The 16,709-nt window shown below is 44.1% G+C and overlaps 1 protein-coding gene across 4 annotated transcripts in view; it reads left to right on the top strand.

The window, feature by feature from the left end:
- LOC144500301 (STE20-like serine/threonine-protein kinase) overlaps positions 1–16,709 on the top strand; it is a 146,454-nt gene that overhangs the window by 119,160 nt on the left and 10,585 nt on the right. For all 4 annotated transcript variants that reach the window (XM_078222988.1, XM_078222987.1, XM_078222986.1 and 1 more), the window contains 4 exons: positions 2,959–3,083; positions 3,576–3,764; positions 11,248–11,373; positions 14,746–14,859. In XM_078222988.1, coding sequence (XP_078079114.1) covers positions 2,959–3,083; positions 3,576–3,764; positions 11,248–11,373; positions 14,746–14,859 — 554 coding nt within the window. The remainder of the gene's footprint in view (positions 1–2,958; positions 3,084–3,575; positions 3,765–11,247; positions 11,374–14,745; positions 14,860–16,709) is intronic.

Genomic DNA, 16,709 nt, shown 5'->3' with positions numbered 1-16,709 from the left:
ATGATTCTTTTCATCGCTTTTTCCAATGCCTTCACATCCTTCTTGAAGTGTGGTGCCCATGACCGGAAACAATCAGCTGAGGCTGAGCTTGTGACTTACACAAATTCAATATAACCTCCTTACGCTGGGACTCTGTCCACCGAGGAATTAGGAAAGTTCAAGCTAAGATACAAAAACATTTCTGTTGGCCTGGACTATATAAAGATGTGGTTAAAATCTGTCACCCATGCTACACATGTCAAGTGACAGGAAAATCTCCAGCAGTAATTAAACCTGCACCTTTACAAAGAAAAGAGACTGAGTGAGCTAAACTATGCAGTGAATACCCTGAATAGAAGGAAGAGTCAGTGAGTGTGTCATGTAAATATGCTCAAAAATACTTTGACAGAGAGGACAAACATAAGATACTGATGGTTGTAGGTAAGGAGGAGGAACCAGAAATCAAAAATTCTGAAATTGATCTTCCTCTGATTAAATTGGACTACGAGGGAACACTTGAGAAGCTAAATGTGTTATTAGGTTACCTTCCAGAGAACGTAATACATTGATCTCTGTCCCCTTAAAGGTTCTCCTACCAAAACTTTGATTTACTTGACTCACCTCATTTCCAGAGACCACATCGAGCAGTATCTCTTCCCTCATTGGACTGGAAACACTGCTGAAGAAAATTTTCCCAAACACACTCTAGGAACTCTTAACCCCCTCTGTCCTTTACACTAATACTATCCCAGTCTATATTTGGTAATTAAATATTGATAATTGAAGCCCCTCTTTATAAGTACTCTATAATTTGTTCCTTTCCGCTAGTTGGTGGCTTATAGACTGAAGGGGGGCTGAAGGGTGGATCAGTAAATTTGCTGATGACACCAAGATTGGTGGAGTAGTGGATGAGGTGGAGGGCTGTTATAGGCTGCAAAGAGACATAGATAGGATGCAAAGCTGGGCTGAAAAATGGCAAATGGAGTTTAACCCTGATAAATAGATGTTCGGAGGGAGGATGTCTTGGCAGTTTTGAATAAACTGAAGGTCGATAAGTCCCCTGGGCCTGATGAAATGTATCCTAGGATTCTTTGGGAGGCAAGGGATGAGATTGCAGAGCCTTTGGCGTTGATCTTTGGGTCCTCGCTGTCCATGGGGATGGTGCCAGAGGACTGGAGAATGGCGAATGTTGTTCCTCTGTTTAAGAAAGGGAATAGAAATGACCCTGGTAATTATAGACCGGTTAGTCTTACTTCGGTGGTTGGTAAATTGATGGAAAGGGTCCTTAGGGATGGGATTTACGACCATTTAGAAAGATGCGGATTAATCCGAGATAGTCAGCACGGATTCGTGAAGGGCAAGTCGTGCCTCACAAATTTGATAGAATTTTTTGAGGAGGTAACTAAGTGTGTTGATGAAGGTAGGGCAGTTGATGTCATATACATGGATTTTAGTAAGGCGTTTGATAAGGTCCCCCATGGTCGGCTTATGATGAAAGTGAGGAGGTGCGGGATAGAGGGAAAGTTGGCCGATTGGATAGGTAACTGGCTGTCTGACCGAAGACAGAGGGTGGTGGTCGATGGAAAATTTTCGGATTGGAGGCAGGTTGCTAGCGGTGTGCCGCAGGGATCAGTGCTTGGTCCTCTGCTCTTTGTGATTTTTATTAATGACTTAGAGGAGGGGGCTGAAGGGTGGATCAGTAAATTTGCTGATGACACCAAGATTGGTGGAGTAGTGGATGAGGTGGAGGGCTGTTGTAGGCTGCAAAGAGACATAGATAGGATGCAAAGCTGGGCTGAAAAATGGCAGATGGAGTTTAACCCTGATAAATGTGAGGTGATTCATTTTGGTAGGACAAATTTAAATGTGGATTACAGGATCAAAGGTAGGGTTCTGAAGACTGTGGAGGAACAGAGAGATCTTCGGGTCCATATTCACAGATCTCTAAAGGTTGCCACCCAAGTGGATAGAGCTGTGAAGAAGGCCTATAGTGTGTTAGCTTTTATTAACAGGGGGTTGGAGTTTAAGAGCCGTGGGGTTATGCTGCAACTGTACAGGACCTTGGTGAGACCACATTTGGAATATTGTGTGCAGTTCTGGTCACCTCACTATAAGAAGGATGTGGAAGCGCTGGAAAGAGTGCAGAGGAGATTTACCAGAATGCTGCCTGGTTTGGAGGGTAGGTCATATGAGGAAAGGTTGAGGGAGCTAGGGCTGTTCTCTCTGGAGCAGAGGAGGCTGAGGGGAGACTTAATAGAGGTGTATAAAATGATGAAGGGGATAGATAGAGTGAACGTTCAAAGACTATTTCCTCGGGTGGATGGAGCTATTACAAGGGGGCATAACTATAGGGTTCGTGGTGGGAGATACAGGACGGATATCAGAGGTAGGTTCTTTACGCAGAGAGTGGTTGGGGTGTGGAATGGACTGCCTGCAGTAATAGTGGAGTCAGACACTTTAGAAACATTTAAGCGGTTATTGGATAGGCACATGGAGCACACCAGGATGATAGGGAGTGGGATAGCTTGATCTTGGTTTCAGATAAAGCTCGGCACAACATCGTGGGCCGAAGGGCCTGTTCTGTGCTGTACTGTTCTATGTTCTATGTTACACCAGGCAATTTAACTGCACCATTTTTGTTCCTTACCTCTAGCCAAATAGGTGTATCTACACTTCATGGACTACAGCAATTCAAGAAGTCAGCTCACCACCTTCTCAAGGGCAATTTGTGATAGGCAATAAATGCTGGCCTAGTTAGCAATGCCCACATCCCATGAAATAATTCAAATAAGTCTATATATTGTCCTTGACCCCTATAGGCCATCTTCTTTCTCCAGCACTGTAATGCTATCCTTAATACTGTCCCATACTCCGTTCCTGTATTAATACTGAGATTGGTTTGTGTGATGTGGTCTGAGTGAAACAGTTGAGTGATGTGACAAGAGGGTGTGAACCGTATTTTTGTGCCTTGTTTTTTAGCCAGAGAAGCAGCAATCTGGGAACTGGAGGAACGGCACCTGCAGGAAAAACACCAGCTTCTGAAGCAGCAGCTGAAAGACCAGTACTTCATGCAGAGGCACCAACTCTTAAAAAGGCACGAGAAGGTCAGCCCACCATCTCTCATTCACTGTATTTGTGTGACTTTCCATAATTAGAACTTGTCTGTATGGTTAACTAAATGTGACGGAGTTAGCTGCCTCAGGAACTATTGGAAACTGTCAACTGTTCCAGAGATCCTAAACCTTCTCCTCTTTGACCTTGCTCTGCCCCATTCCTTCCCCATCCTTGTTTGTTTCCTTGCTTTGACCTTGCTCTACCCCACTCCTCGCCCATCCTTGTTTGTTTCCTTGCTTTGACCTTGCTCTGCCCCACTCCTTGCCCATCTTGTTTGTTTCCTTGCTTTGACCTTGCTCTACCCCACTCCTTCCCCATTCTTGTTTGTTTCCCTTCGCCCCAGTCTTCATTCCCTTTTGCCTCTTTGTGCAGCTGTCCTGTATTTGCCCTACAATGTTACCTCAAAGCATTTCATCCCAGGAGTTTGTTTCTTGCGGTGTGTTGACTTGTAGGTCAGTAGCTTGTGCTGTTTGTGTAAACAGGAAATGGAGCAGATGCAGAGATACAACCAGCGACTTATTGAGGATCTGAAGAATCGACAAACCCAAGAGAGAGGCAGATTGCCCAAAATCCAGCGCAGTGAAGCTAAGACTCGCATGGCCATGTTCAAAAAGAGTTTGCGAATTGGCTCCTCAAGTTCACCAGAACAGGACCGGGAGAAGATTAAACAGGTGAGGGGTGGGCTGCTCCACAATGTGCATTTCCCTGATCGTTAGTGCCGGGGAAAAGGATGATGCATAGGAATTGGGAACTGTGAGAACATTTTAGGCCTGAATTTCTGGAATATCCTTTCTATAACTCTTCTACCTCTCCTTCCTAATTCATCCTATATTTCTAACGCTCCGGGAAGTGCCTTGGGATGCTTTATTACATTAAAGATGCTATATAAATATAAATTGCTGTAGTTGAAATTGGCAAATTAGCTGCTGCTTTTCCTGCGTCACAATAATGACTACACTTCAAAATTATGTCATTGGCAGTAAAGCACTTTGGGATGTTCTGAGGCTGTGTAAGGCATTATAGAGCAGAAGGAGAGAGGCAAAAAGTAGATCAGAATTGGGATGTTGGGATAGAGAAGGTGGAAGAGGCAGAGGAAATGAGGTCAAAAATGTGTCCAGAGGGTATTTGGCTTTGTACACTGGAGGGGAAGCCAGCGCCAACTGGCAAGAATAGTGTGGTAGAGCGGAACTTACTGTTGGGTAGGATGAGGGTTGAGTTTTAGAGGAGAAGGAATTTGAGAGAGGTGGGTCAGTTTAAAAAATGGCATGTGCAGCAATAAAATAAAGTGAGCCACTAAACCATACGACTGATCCTCATTAATATTTTTTTGCTTTAATGTTATAAATAGATTACAGTAAGAATTCTCACAACACCGGGTTAAAGTCCAACAGGTTTATTTGGTGATTCCAAATAAACCTGTTGTACTTTAACCTGGCGTTGTGAGACTTCTCACTGTGGCCACCTCAGTCCAACGCCGGCATCTCCACATCATAAATAGATTACATTTGGTCAGTTGTAATGCCTCTGAAACATATCCATTGCATTTTGAGTTACAGGATTTGTATATTTAGATCTCTTCATCTTTCTTTACATGGCCAAAAAAGGCAAATTTAAGTTGTTTTTTGTTAACTGCTTTTCGTAAGTGGTTTGTGTGTCTTTTTGTGTCGGTGTGTGTAAATAAACAGCTCTGCCTGAAGCCACTGCAGGGTGAGTTACAACAGAAAGCTGCTGGTTGTGAAACTTGGAATAACATGGCCTTTCTAAAAAAACTATAACTGACCAATTAATGGAACCATTGTCCTACAAACGGATAACTTATGTATCTTGCAGTCAGATCACTGCCAAAGAATACAAGTTCTGTCATTATTGAGCCCACCGAAAATAACCTTTGGTTTTCTAAAGTTGGCTGGATGTATACTGTTTAGATTAGTGGTTCCCCAGATCGCATTGGCACTGGGTGTGAGCTTTTGTTAATATGGAATAACAAGAACTTGTATTTATATAAAGATGTCCAAGGATGTGCTGATAAGGTGGATTGGCCATGTTAAATTGTCCCTCAGTGCAGGTTAGGGGGAGTAGTGGGGTAAATGCATCGGGTTAAGGGATAGAGTGCAGTGAGCCTGGGTAAGATGCTCTGTCGGAGAGTTGGTGCCGACTTGATGGGCTGAATGGCCTCCTTCTGCATTGTAGGGATTCTGTGATAACACCTCTAATGTAGAAAAACATCCCAAAGTGCTTCACTGAGGTGCAAGAAAAAGAATGAAAGATTGGTCAAAGAGTTGCGAATGAAAAGTTCTTCAAGAGGAGTAAGAAGTGGACAACGTAGAGAGTCTCAAGAAGAGACTCCAGACCCTGGAACTTTGGCAGCTGAAGGTACAGCTGCAAATAGTGGGGTAAAGAAAGTGAGAACGCACGAGATGTGGATCGGAGGAATAGAGAACTTGGGAATTGGGGACAGTTGTAGGGCTTCAGGAGGTTACAGCCATGAGGAGGGGGCCTGACCTGTTCTGATTAAAGACCAGGATTAGAATTTTAAATTTAAGATGATGGAGAACTGGAAAACAATGTGCATCAGTCTTATCATAGGGGCAGCCACATTTCTACGTTTCTCCCACTCAAGGGACCAATGAACAAATTTCAGTGAGATAAGGTCTCGCCCAACATTAAACATGATTTTTTTTAAAAAAGTCAAAGCAATAAATAGATAATTTAAAAAGTGGAGTAATTAATAAAAATGACCATTAACAAGTGGCAGGCAGTGGGGTGATGATGTAAGTGCGAGAACGGCTGCGTTTTCACAAGCTCTGGTGCTACTAATCTTTTAATCCTTTTATTTATCATAGAATCCCTACGCACTGTAGGGATTCTGCACTAGAAGGAGGCCATTCAGCCCATTGAGTCTACACTGACTCTTACCCAGGCTTACCCCATAACCCCACATATTTACCCCACTAATTCCCTAATCTATATATCTTGGGACACTTTAATATGGCCAACCCAGCTAACCTGCTGATGCACAACCCATGATTATCTAATCCTGGAGTGTGTACTCTCTGCTATGTTCCTGGAAAATCTTGGTTCAATTTGGGTGGCGGTGGGCCAAGCAAAATCAAGAAAATCCTGGTTTGATCAAGGCAGTCAGAGACAGCGAGGAGTATGGGGCCTTGTTCACAGCTGCGGTTTAGCTGGTGAGCAAAGTTCACACTCTGGTGATGTTATAGACATCGAGGTGCTGGGTGCCATTGTGAGTAAAGTTGTGGATGACGGTCTCGCTCCCTGGCACAGACCGTTGGTGCTGACATCAATGAATTGCAAGATAGCCCGAAAGAAATGGATGAAGGGGAGGGGAGAATGCTGAGAGTTGAGGGCCATTCCCTCGGTGCGGGTCACCTTCCCTCCTTGGAACTCCTACTGTCTGGTATGTCGGACATCCTGGTCAATTTGGGGAGATGAAGCTGGCAAAAGAGTGTCAGTGTGTCCGCTCTCCCGGGAGGAGCAAAGGATATATTCCCAGCTGAATTTGAGAACTGGCTGCCATGCTTTTGTAATCTCGATCTGAAGGCTGGCCGTTTCAACTTCAAAGGCATATTATGTCCAGTCTTCGAGATCTGGGTTTGGTTATATATCCCGATTGCTGGTCTCGCCTTGTCCTGACCTCGATCTTAGTTGAGAAGGGCTAGAGGCGACCAGACGCGATGAGACTTCGACACCTGCTAGGGCCTCGGTCTCTCTCTCTGCCGGGGCTTCCAAACGACAACAAAATGGAGGTGCAGAGATGCATGAATGGCTGTATTATCCTGCAATTCATCGTTAATCCTGCACTATTCCCCTTGTGATTATAATCCTGGTTTTGTGATGTTGTCTTTTATCCTGACAAGGGTGTTTGATATGTACACTGAGGTATATGGAGCCTGTTATTCTTTTGAAAGCCAGGGATATCGATTTATTTATTTATGATGGCATTTATTATTTATTTATGATGGAATTTATCCACCAGTAAGCTCTGGTCCTTAAACGAGGAAGACCTTAGTTTAAAGTGTGTTACCATTTACATTCAATCTTGGTCTTTCCGTGGGGTACCGAGGGAGTGGAGTGGGAAGGGGGTCTGCCCACCCTGCTTCAGGCCCTGTGTCGGATTTAAACATTTAGGATCTAATTTTTGTAATATGACAATATTTCTTTACCAGTTGACTGAGAGTGGGTCTCCATCATTCTGCTGGGGAGTGTGCTGGGATGGTTGCATGGCATTAGGGTTGTGCGATATTTATCCATTTTGTTGTATTGTACTCCTGGCATTTATAATGGAGGATTGCATTGTATGGTATCCTTTAATTATGGATAATATGAGCAGCGCCACAGCAAGCGGTTTGGATAGAGATGGTGGGTATGGCCTCATAGTGGTGAGGAAAACTCCCTTTCGAACTAATAATGACGCGTTTTCCTTTTGTATTTTTGTTGCTTTGGGATTAAAGGATCCTTGTTGGTCTCCAGTGAAGGTACAGACACATCATGTTTCCTGGAAAAGACTCAGTTTTATTGTTGTTGGTGCCTCCGACGTAGTTGGACTTGGGAGAAATATTCACAGGCACACAACGCAAGTGTGGCTGAGGAATCCTTAATTGTTTAGCCTTTCTTGGGTATATTTCCCTTGGCTGCACAGATTGTGACAGTGGCTGCTTGGTAGTTTGGCTTCTGGAATGTACAATGAGCACATCATCCTGTTGTGAGGAGGAGATTTTTGTCCATCCCCAAGATGTCTGGACGACGACGCCTGTTGCTAGGATTTCCGTGATGGGGCAAAATGGGTGAAATCCTGTTGAAGGCAGGGTGTGAGTGGCGTCTCTGCTGTGACTGGAGATAAAGAAAGTTTGCTTTGTTTGAAGCTCAGGGGGAATGTGAGTACTCCTGACCTGCCGGCCCTTTTATTAATTGTCTCATTGTTGTTTGTTTAGCTTGGCTGGGTAGGTTAGGGCAGTAGCTACTTTAATTTTCCGTTCCCAGATCCTGTGGAAAATATATTAGATGAGGGAGTAGGTTGTCCTCCCCCAAGACATCCCCTTTTGGGTACTTCTGCAAAACTCTGCTACTTTGGTTCAGTTCCCCTGGGTGGGTCATACCCTGTTGTGTGTGGAGCCTGAGTGTGAGCTCGGATATTTGGGTTCCACACTATCCGAGGCAGTGTAGCTCTGTCCCTGATATCCTGCATGTGAGAATATACACTGTCAAACCACATCTTGTGTCAATGGTCTTATCCTGGTGTTCCTCTCTCTCCCCAAAGTTTCCTTTCATTTTCTGGGTAAGTGGGGTGCCGATATAGGCTCCGACTTATTGTCTTTAGTCCTATAGGGTTTCCCTCATCTTGTCGGGAGGGGGAGGATTGTATCTTTCCTTGCGATATCCTGTTTGTGGGTGTCTTGATGATTCTTCTTCCTGTTGATGGGATCTCCTTGGTGGTGAGGCTTGAGCGGCACCTCCGATGTGGCTGGAGATGAGTGAGGCTGGTTTTGGTGCGAGTCCGAACTTGGCTTATTGGCTGTTTACTTGTGCCAATATCCCTAACTTTAATTGGTCATCTAGTTGTGCGAGACTCTTTGGGGATGAATGACCATAACATGATAGAATCCTTCATCAGGAAGGAGAGTGATGTCATTGATTCTGAGATTAGGGCCCTGAATCTTAATAAATGAAGCTACGAAAGAATGTTACTTAAAGGGATGATGGTGGATAGGCAATGGCATGTTCAAGGAGCGCATGGGTGAACTGCAGCAATTGTTTATTCCTGTCTGGCGCAAAAGTAAACTGGAAAGGTGGCCAAACCATGTCTTACAAGGGAGATTAGAGATAGTATTAGATCCAAGGAGGAGGCATACAAATTGGCCAAGAACAACAACAGACCTGAGGATTGGGCGCAGTTTAGAATTCAGCAAAGGAGGACTAAGAGACTGATTAAGAAGGGGAAAATAGAGTTTAAGAGTAAGCTTGTGGGGAACATAAAAACACTCTGTAAAAGTTTCTATAAGTATGTGAAGAGAATAAGATTGGTGAAGACAAATGTAGGTCCCTTGCAGTCAGAAACAGGGGAATTTATAATTTACAAAGAAATGGCTGACCAACTGAATACATACTTTGGTTTTGTCTTCACAAAGGAGGACACAAGTAAGATACTAGAAATATTGGGGAACACAGGGTTTAGTGATAGAGAGGAACTGAAGGAAATCAGTATTTGTATAGAAATGGTGGTGGGTTTGAAGGCCAATAGATCTCCAGGGCCTGATAATCTACATCCCAGAGTACTTAAGGAAGTGGCCCAAAAAATAATGGATGCATTGTTGGTCTTTCAAGATTATATATACTCTAGAATATTGCCTACAGATTGGAGGGTAGTTAATGTAATGCCACTGTTTAAAAAAGGAGGTAGAGAGAAAACAGAGAATTATAGACTAGTAAGCCTGATGTCAATAGTGGGGAAAATTCTAGAACCAATTATCAAAGATTTTATAGCCAAACACATGGGAAGCATTGGCAGGATTGGACAGAGTCAGCATGGATTTACGAAAGGGAAATGATGCTTGACAAATCTTCTGGAATTCTTTGAGGATGTAACTAGTAGAGTTGATGGGGGACGGAGCCAGTGGATGTGGTTTATTTGGACTTTCAGAAGGATTTTGAAAAAGTCCCACATAAGAGATTAGCGTGTAATATTAAAGCGCATAGGATTGGGAGTAGTATATTGAGATGGATAGAAAACTGGTTGGCAGACAGGAAACTAAGAGTAAGAATAAAGGGTCTTTTTCCAAGTGGCAGGTAGTGACTAGTGGGGTACCGCAGGGATCAGTGCTTGGACCCCAGTTATTCAAAATATACGTTAATGATTTGGATGGGGAAACTAAATTAAATATCTCCAAATTTGCAGATGAGACAAAGTTGGATAGGAGGGTGAGCTGTGAGGAGGATGCAGAGATCCTTCAGTGTGTTTTGGACAAGTTGAGCGAGTGGGCAAATGAGTAACAGATGCAGTATAATTTTGATAAATGTGAGGTTATCCACTTTGGTAGCAAAAACAGGAAGGCAGATTATTATCTGAATGGCTTTGGATTGGGAGAGGGGAATGTGCAATGAGACCTGTGTGACCTCATACACCAGTTGCTGAAGGTAAGAACACAGGTGCAGCAGGCAGTAAAAAGGAAAATGGTATGTTGACCTTCATAGCGAGAGGATTCGATTGCAGGACAGGGATGTCTTGCTGCAATTACACAGCCTTTGTGAGGCCACACCTGGAATATTGTGCGGAGTTTTGATCTTATCTGAGGAAAGATGTTCCAGTCCAAAGAAGAGTTACTAGACTGATTCCTGGGATGGCAGGACTGACGTATTAGGAGAGATTGAGTCGGTTAGGATTATATTCACTGGAGTTTAGAAGACTGAGGCGGGATCGCATAAAAACCTATAAAATTCTAACAGGGCCAGACAAGGTAGATGCAAGTAGGATGTTCCCAATGGTGGGGTGTCACAGTCTGAGGATAAAGGGTAGGCCGTTTAGGACAGAGTTTGAGGAGAAATTTCTTCATCCAGAGAGTGGTGAGCCTGGGGAATTCACTACCACAGAAAATAGTTGACACTAAAACATTGTATGCTTTCTAGAAGCAGTTAGATATAGCAGTTGGGGCGCTCTCACTCGCGCACACCCGCCATCACTCGCGCACTTGCTCTTAGAAAACAGGTTCAAATATTGGTGAGAGTGAAGTGCTATTTTCCTGTTGATTCTACTCATTTGTTTTACATCTTTATCAATTGATGTCTTAGCATATATTCAATTTTTGTTCAGCTGAGAACATATGATTTGTTGGTCTTGTATTGTTTTGAACATTGGAAGATGAAGCGATCATGGCGGACATCTTGTACAACTTTCCACTGTGTGAAGTAAGGTTTAATGCTGCAGGCTGCCACCCAGTTGTGTCTGTGCATGAGTTATACACGTTTCATTTCCATTCCATGAGTTGCCCATTCTCCATTTAACTTATCGCAAAGTTAAACAGACTGTTAGGAGAAGCTTGAATTGTGAGAGCACTGACAAGCTCCCTGAACACAGTGGGATTCACTCACAGCTCTTGACAATTTATACACACAAACACTCTTTATCGCTTTATTTGGCAGTTTGCGAGCCAGGAGGAGAAGAGGCAAAAGAATGAGAGGCTGCAACAGCACCAGAAACATGAAAACCAGATGAGAGACCTACAGCTCCAGTGTGACGCCAACATTAGGGAATTACAGCAACTACAGGTAAAGCTATAGGTTGCCGCACAAATGCCATTGTTAAACCAAGCAATGTTGCTCACCCATTACAGTGTGTGAATGCTCTTTCCGAGCAGTGTAGCTTTCTTTGTGTATTGGCAGCTCTTTATTAGAACTTAAACATTTTCAGGACAGGTAAGGTTTATTGGGCTGAGATAAGCCCATCCTTGTTTTTAATCCCAAGGTTGTCCCCACACCCCTCACTCACCACCTCCCTATATCCCTGAATTTCACCATCCTCCCACATCCTTCAATCCTACCTAACTAATTGGGGTACACCATTTAGGACTGAGATGAGGAAAAATGTCTTCACTCAGAGGGTATAGAACCTGTGGAATTCTCTACCACAGAAAGCTGTGGAGGCCAAGTCATTGAATGTACTCAAGAAAGAGATCGAGTTTTTTTGGTTTTAATGGCATCAAGGGATATGGGGAGAAAGCGGGAATATGGCTTTGAGATAGTGGAGTTTCTATGTTTCTAACCACGTTCCCGCTATATCCCTCAATCCCATCTCCCACCACCTCCCCATATCCCTCAATCACCTTCTCCCGATATCCCTCAACCCTGCCTAACCACCTCCTCCCCATATCCTTCAATCATCATCTCCCCATTATTTCTCAACTCTCCCTACTTATCTTCTCCCTTAAGCCTCAATTCCACCTACCCACCTTCTCCTCATATTCCTCAATCCTACCTATTCACGTCCTCCCCCAACACTGCCACCTCAATAATATATCATATTCATAATGCAAAAGTGCTGCATGTGCAGAGTGTGATGATAATGCTTTCAGTGTAGTGCTTCTCAAACGGTTTTGATAGAAAAGAGTCCTTTTCAAATGGGAGAGAGGGAAGCAGGAGAACGGGGGAGAGAGAGAGGCAGGAGGATGGGGGGGTGGGGAAGAGAGGCAGGAGGACGGGTTGGGGAGAGAGAGGCAGGAGGACGGGGGTTGGGGAGAGAGAGGCAGGAGGACCTGGGGAAGAGAGGGAAGCAGGAGGATGGGGAGAGAGGGAGGCAGGGGGACGGGGAGAGAGGGAAGCAGAAGGACCTTCTACGATAGAGAATTCCACAGGTTCACTGACCTCTGAGTGAAGAAGTTTCTCCTCATCTCAGTACTAAGTGGCCTATCCTGAGACTGTGACTCTTTGTTCTCGCCCCCTCCCCCCACACAACCAGAGGAAACAACATTCTTGCACCCAGTCTGTCCAGCCCTGTCAGAATTTTATGTTTCGATTAGAGGGGCCCTTTCATTTTTCTCAATCCAGTGAATACAGACGCAGTCGACCCAATCTCTCCTTGCACGACAATCCTCCCATCCCAGGAATCAGGCCAGTGAACATTTGCTGCATTCTCTTTATGGCAGTTATATCTTCTCTTTGTTAATGAGACTAAAACTGCACACACTACTCCAGGTGTGGTCCCACCATGATCCTGTACAGCTGCAGGAAGACAGCCTGAGGCCCTCTTCCAGTGGAAGCCGATACCATTTGCCTTCTAAGCTGCTTGCTGTGCCAGCATGCTTGCTTTCAGTCACTGGTGAACAAGGACACCGAGGTCACTTTGTACATCAACATTTCTCAAACTATCACCATTTAAATAATACTCTGCCATTCTGTTTCTCCATCTGAAGTGAAAAACTTCACATTTATCCACATTATGCTGCATCTGCCATGTATTTGCCCACTCACTCAACTTGTCTAAATCACCTTGAAGCTTCTTTACATCCTCCTCCCCACTCACATTCCCACCAAGTTTTGTATTATCAGAAAACTTAGAAATATTACATTTGGTTCCCTCGTCCAAGTCATTGATATATTGTGAATAGCTGGCCCAAGCACTGATCCCTGCGGGACCCCACTAGTCACTGCCTGCCACTCTGAAAAAGACCCATTTATCCCAACTCTGTTTCCTGTCTGCTAACCAATTCTCAATCCATGCCAATACATTACCACCAATTCCATGTGCTTTAGTTTTGCACACTAACACCTTATGTGGGACTTTATCAAAGTCTTTCTGAGAATCTAAATACACCTCATCCACTGGTTCACCCTAATCTATTCTACTAGTTACATCCCCAAAAACTCCAGTAGGTTTGTCAAACATAGTTTCCCTTTCATAAATCCATGGTGACTTTGTCTAATCCTGTTGATATTTTCTTGTTATCACATCCTTTATAATAGACTAGCATTTTCCCTACTACTGATGTTAGGCTAACTGGTCTGTAATTCCCTGTTTTCTCCTTGATGTCCTCTAATTTGCCAGGACTGTTCCAGAATCTACAGAACTTTGGAAGATGAGGAGAATTTTGTCTTTGGAACTCTCTGCCTCAGCAGGCCATGGAAGCAGAGTCACTGAATATTTTTAAGTTGGTGACATTCTAGTTAGAAAAGTGAATCAAAGGTTATCAAGGGTACTTGGGGAATGTTCACCAGCCATGATCCTATTGAATAGTGGAGCAGTCTTGAGGGGCTGAATGACCTACTTCTGCTTCTATTTCCTATGTTCATATTGTTGTAAGCTCTCAGCCTTGAAAATGTGCCACAGTCACTCGGCTGCTCAAACTCCAGAACCTGGAGCTCCAGCTGCTCCAGCTGATTTCATTTCCTGCACAGGCCGCAAGAAATGTCTTGGGAATCCCCACATGGCACATTCAATGGAGCGGCACAGTCGTTAGCACTGCTACATCATAGCACCAGGGACCTGGATTCGATTCTGGCCTTGGGTGACTGTATGGAGTTTACACGTTCTCCTCCTGTCTCAGTGGGTTTCCTCTGGGTGTCCCGGTTTCCTCCCACAGGCCACAGATGTGCAGATTGGGTGGATTGGCCATGCTAAATTGCCCCTTAGTGTCCAAAGATGTATAGGTTAGGTGGATTGGTCATTGTAAATGTGTGGAGTTACAGGGATAGTGCAGGGGAGAGGGGGTGGGTAAGATACTCTGTCAGAGAGTCAGTGCAGACCCGATGGGTCAAATGGCTTCCTTCTGTACTATAGGGATTCTATGGCTGAGGTAAACTGCCATTCCTCTGTTTTAGTCCACTAAATAAATTGAACAGAAATAAAACTTGAGACTTGCAAAAAGTAATTTTTAAAAATTAAAGCCTCAAACTTTTAAACCCTATTTAATTATTATATATTTAACCTTGCTCCATACCTCTGAACTTCATCATCTTAGTTCCCTCAGGTTCTGCCACTTCTTCCTCCCGACATTAATTCTCACGTCACTCTCAATTTCTCCCTGTGCTGAGTTAATCTCAGCTCCTGGTCTCAGGCCTCTGCTGTCACTAGGTATCTCTCTCTGCTCATTTTGCTGAATCTTGGTCTGTTTTGATGACTATTTTTGTTTAATGTTTTTCTAACAGAATGAAAAGTGCCATTTGCTAATTGAACATGAGACACACAAGTTGAAGGAAGTGGATGAGGAGCACTGCCAGGAGCTGAAAGAGTGGAGGGACAAGCTGCGGCCCAGGAAGAAGGTACAAAACCCATTAACATGGATTTGAATTTGTATTTTACTGTGAACTTTTTGTTAACTGAGATAAGAAATGTTGGTAAGTTCCTGCATTAGACACTTCCAGCTCAGAGGGTGAAATACAGAGCTGAATTCCTTCCTTTTTGTCCCAGAAATGTGAACCTCAGTGAGAACTTTCCACCTTTACGTAACTCGCATCTCTGTGCCCTTGGGGTTTCCGGTTTCTTCCCACATTCTGAAAGACGTGCTGGTTAGGGTGCATTGACCCGAACAGGTGCCGGAGTGTGGCGACTAGGGAAATTTCACAGTAACTTTATTGCAGTGTTAATTTCAGCCTTGTGACTAATAAATAAACTTTACTTTAAACTTTTACTTTACTTTGTTTTCAACTCCTTAATTAGAATGGAATTAGAGGAGTGCCACGATCTGCATTGAAGAAGGTTACATAGATACGGAGGCAATGCCATGGAGTGATTTGAAACAGGGATGAAGATTTTAAAATTGAGGCAATGCTGGACTGAGAGGCAATGTAGAGCACAGGAGCAATTAGGTGTGAGTTAGAGTACCAGCAGTATTGTTTGGACAGCTCAAGCTTATGTAGAATGGAAGTTGAAGGACCAGCCAGGAAAGGATTGGAGTAATCAAGTCTGGACAAACAAAGGCACAGATGAGGATTTGAGCAGCAAATGAGCAGAGAAAGACAATGTTCTGCTGATAGAGATAGGTAGTCTTGGTGATGACATAGATATGTGGTTGGAAACTTATTTCATTCTTCAATACTTTGGAAGCAAAAACAAGGCGGCAGATTACTACCTGAATGGCTGTAAATTGGGAGAGGGGAGTGTGCAATGGGAGCTGTGTGCCCTTGTGCACCAGTCGCTGAAGGTCAGCATGCAGGTGCAGAAGGCAAATGGCATGTTGGCCTTCATTGCGAGAGGTTTTGAGTACAGAAGCAGGGATGTGTTGCTGCAATTATACAGGACCTTGGTGAGGCCACTCCTACAATATTGTGTGCAGTTTTGGTCTCCTTTTCTGAGGAAGGATACTCTCGGAGTGCAGCGAAGGTTAACCAGACTAATTCCAGGGATGGCAGGACTGATGTATGAGGAGATTAATTAGGTTAGGATTGTTTTCACTGGAGCTCAGACGAATGAGGGGGGATTTCATAGAGACTTATAAAATTCTGACAGGACTAGACAGGGTAGATGCAGGAAAGATGTTCCCGATGGTGGGGGGTGTCCAACACCAGGGGTCACAGTCTGAGGATACAGGATAGACCATTTAGGACAGAAATGAGGAGACATTTCTTCACCCAAAGAGTGGTGAGCCTGTGGAATTCATCACCACAAGAAGTAGTTGATGCCAAAATATTGAATGTATTCAAGAGGCAGCTGGAGAGAGCACTTGGGGCAAATGGGATCAAAGCTTATGGGGCGAAGGCAGGATTAGGATATTGAGTTGGACGGTCAGCCATGATCATAATGAATGGCGGAGCAGACTCGAAGGGCCAAATCGCCTCCTCCTGCTCCAATTTTTTATGTTTCTATGTAATACGATGTCCACGTTGCGCATGGTCTTGTTCTGCATCAGATACTGTTGAGGGAGAGGGTTGGAATTGGTGGCTTGAGATTGAAGATACTGGCATCAATCTTCCCAATATTTATTTGGACAAAGTGTAAGTTCATCCAGTACTGGATGTCAGCCAAGTATGATGACAAGTCAGGGACAGTGATGCCTGATTGGGCCAAGGACTGGGCGGCACGGTAGCACAGTTGGGCGGCACGGTAGCACAGTGGTTAGCACTGCTGCTTCACAGCTCCAGGGACCTGGGTTTGAATCCTGGCTCGGGTTGCT

This window comes from Mustelus asterias, chromosome 11 (genome assembly GCF_964213995.1).
Source record: "Mustelus asterias chromosome 11, sMusAst1.hap1.1, whole genome shotgun sequence".
NCBI classification, from domain to species: domain Eukaryota; kingdom Metazoa; phylum Chordata; class Chondrichthyes; order Carcharhiniformes; family Triakidae; genus Mustelus; species Mustelus asterias.
The sequence above is the reverse complement of the archived record's forward strand: the minus strand, read 5'-3'. Positions and strand labels throughout refer to the sequence as shown.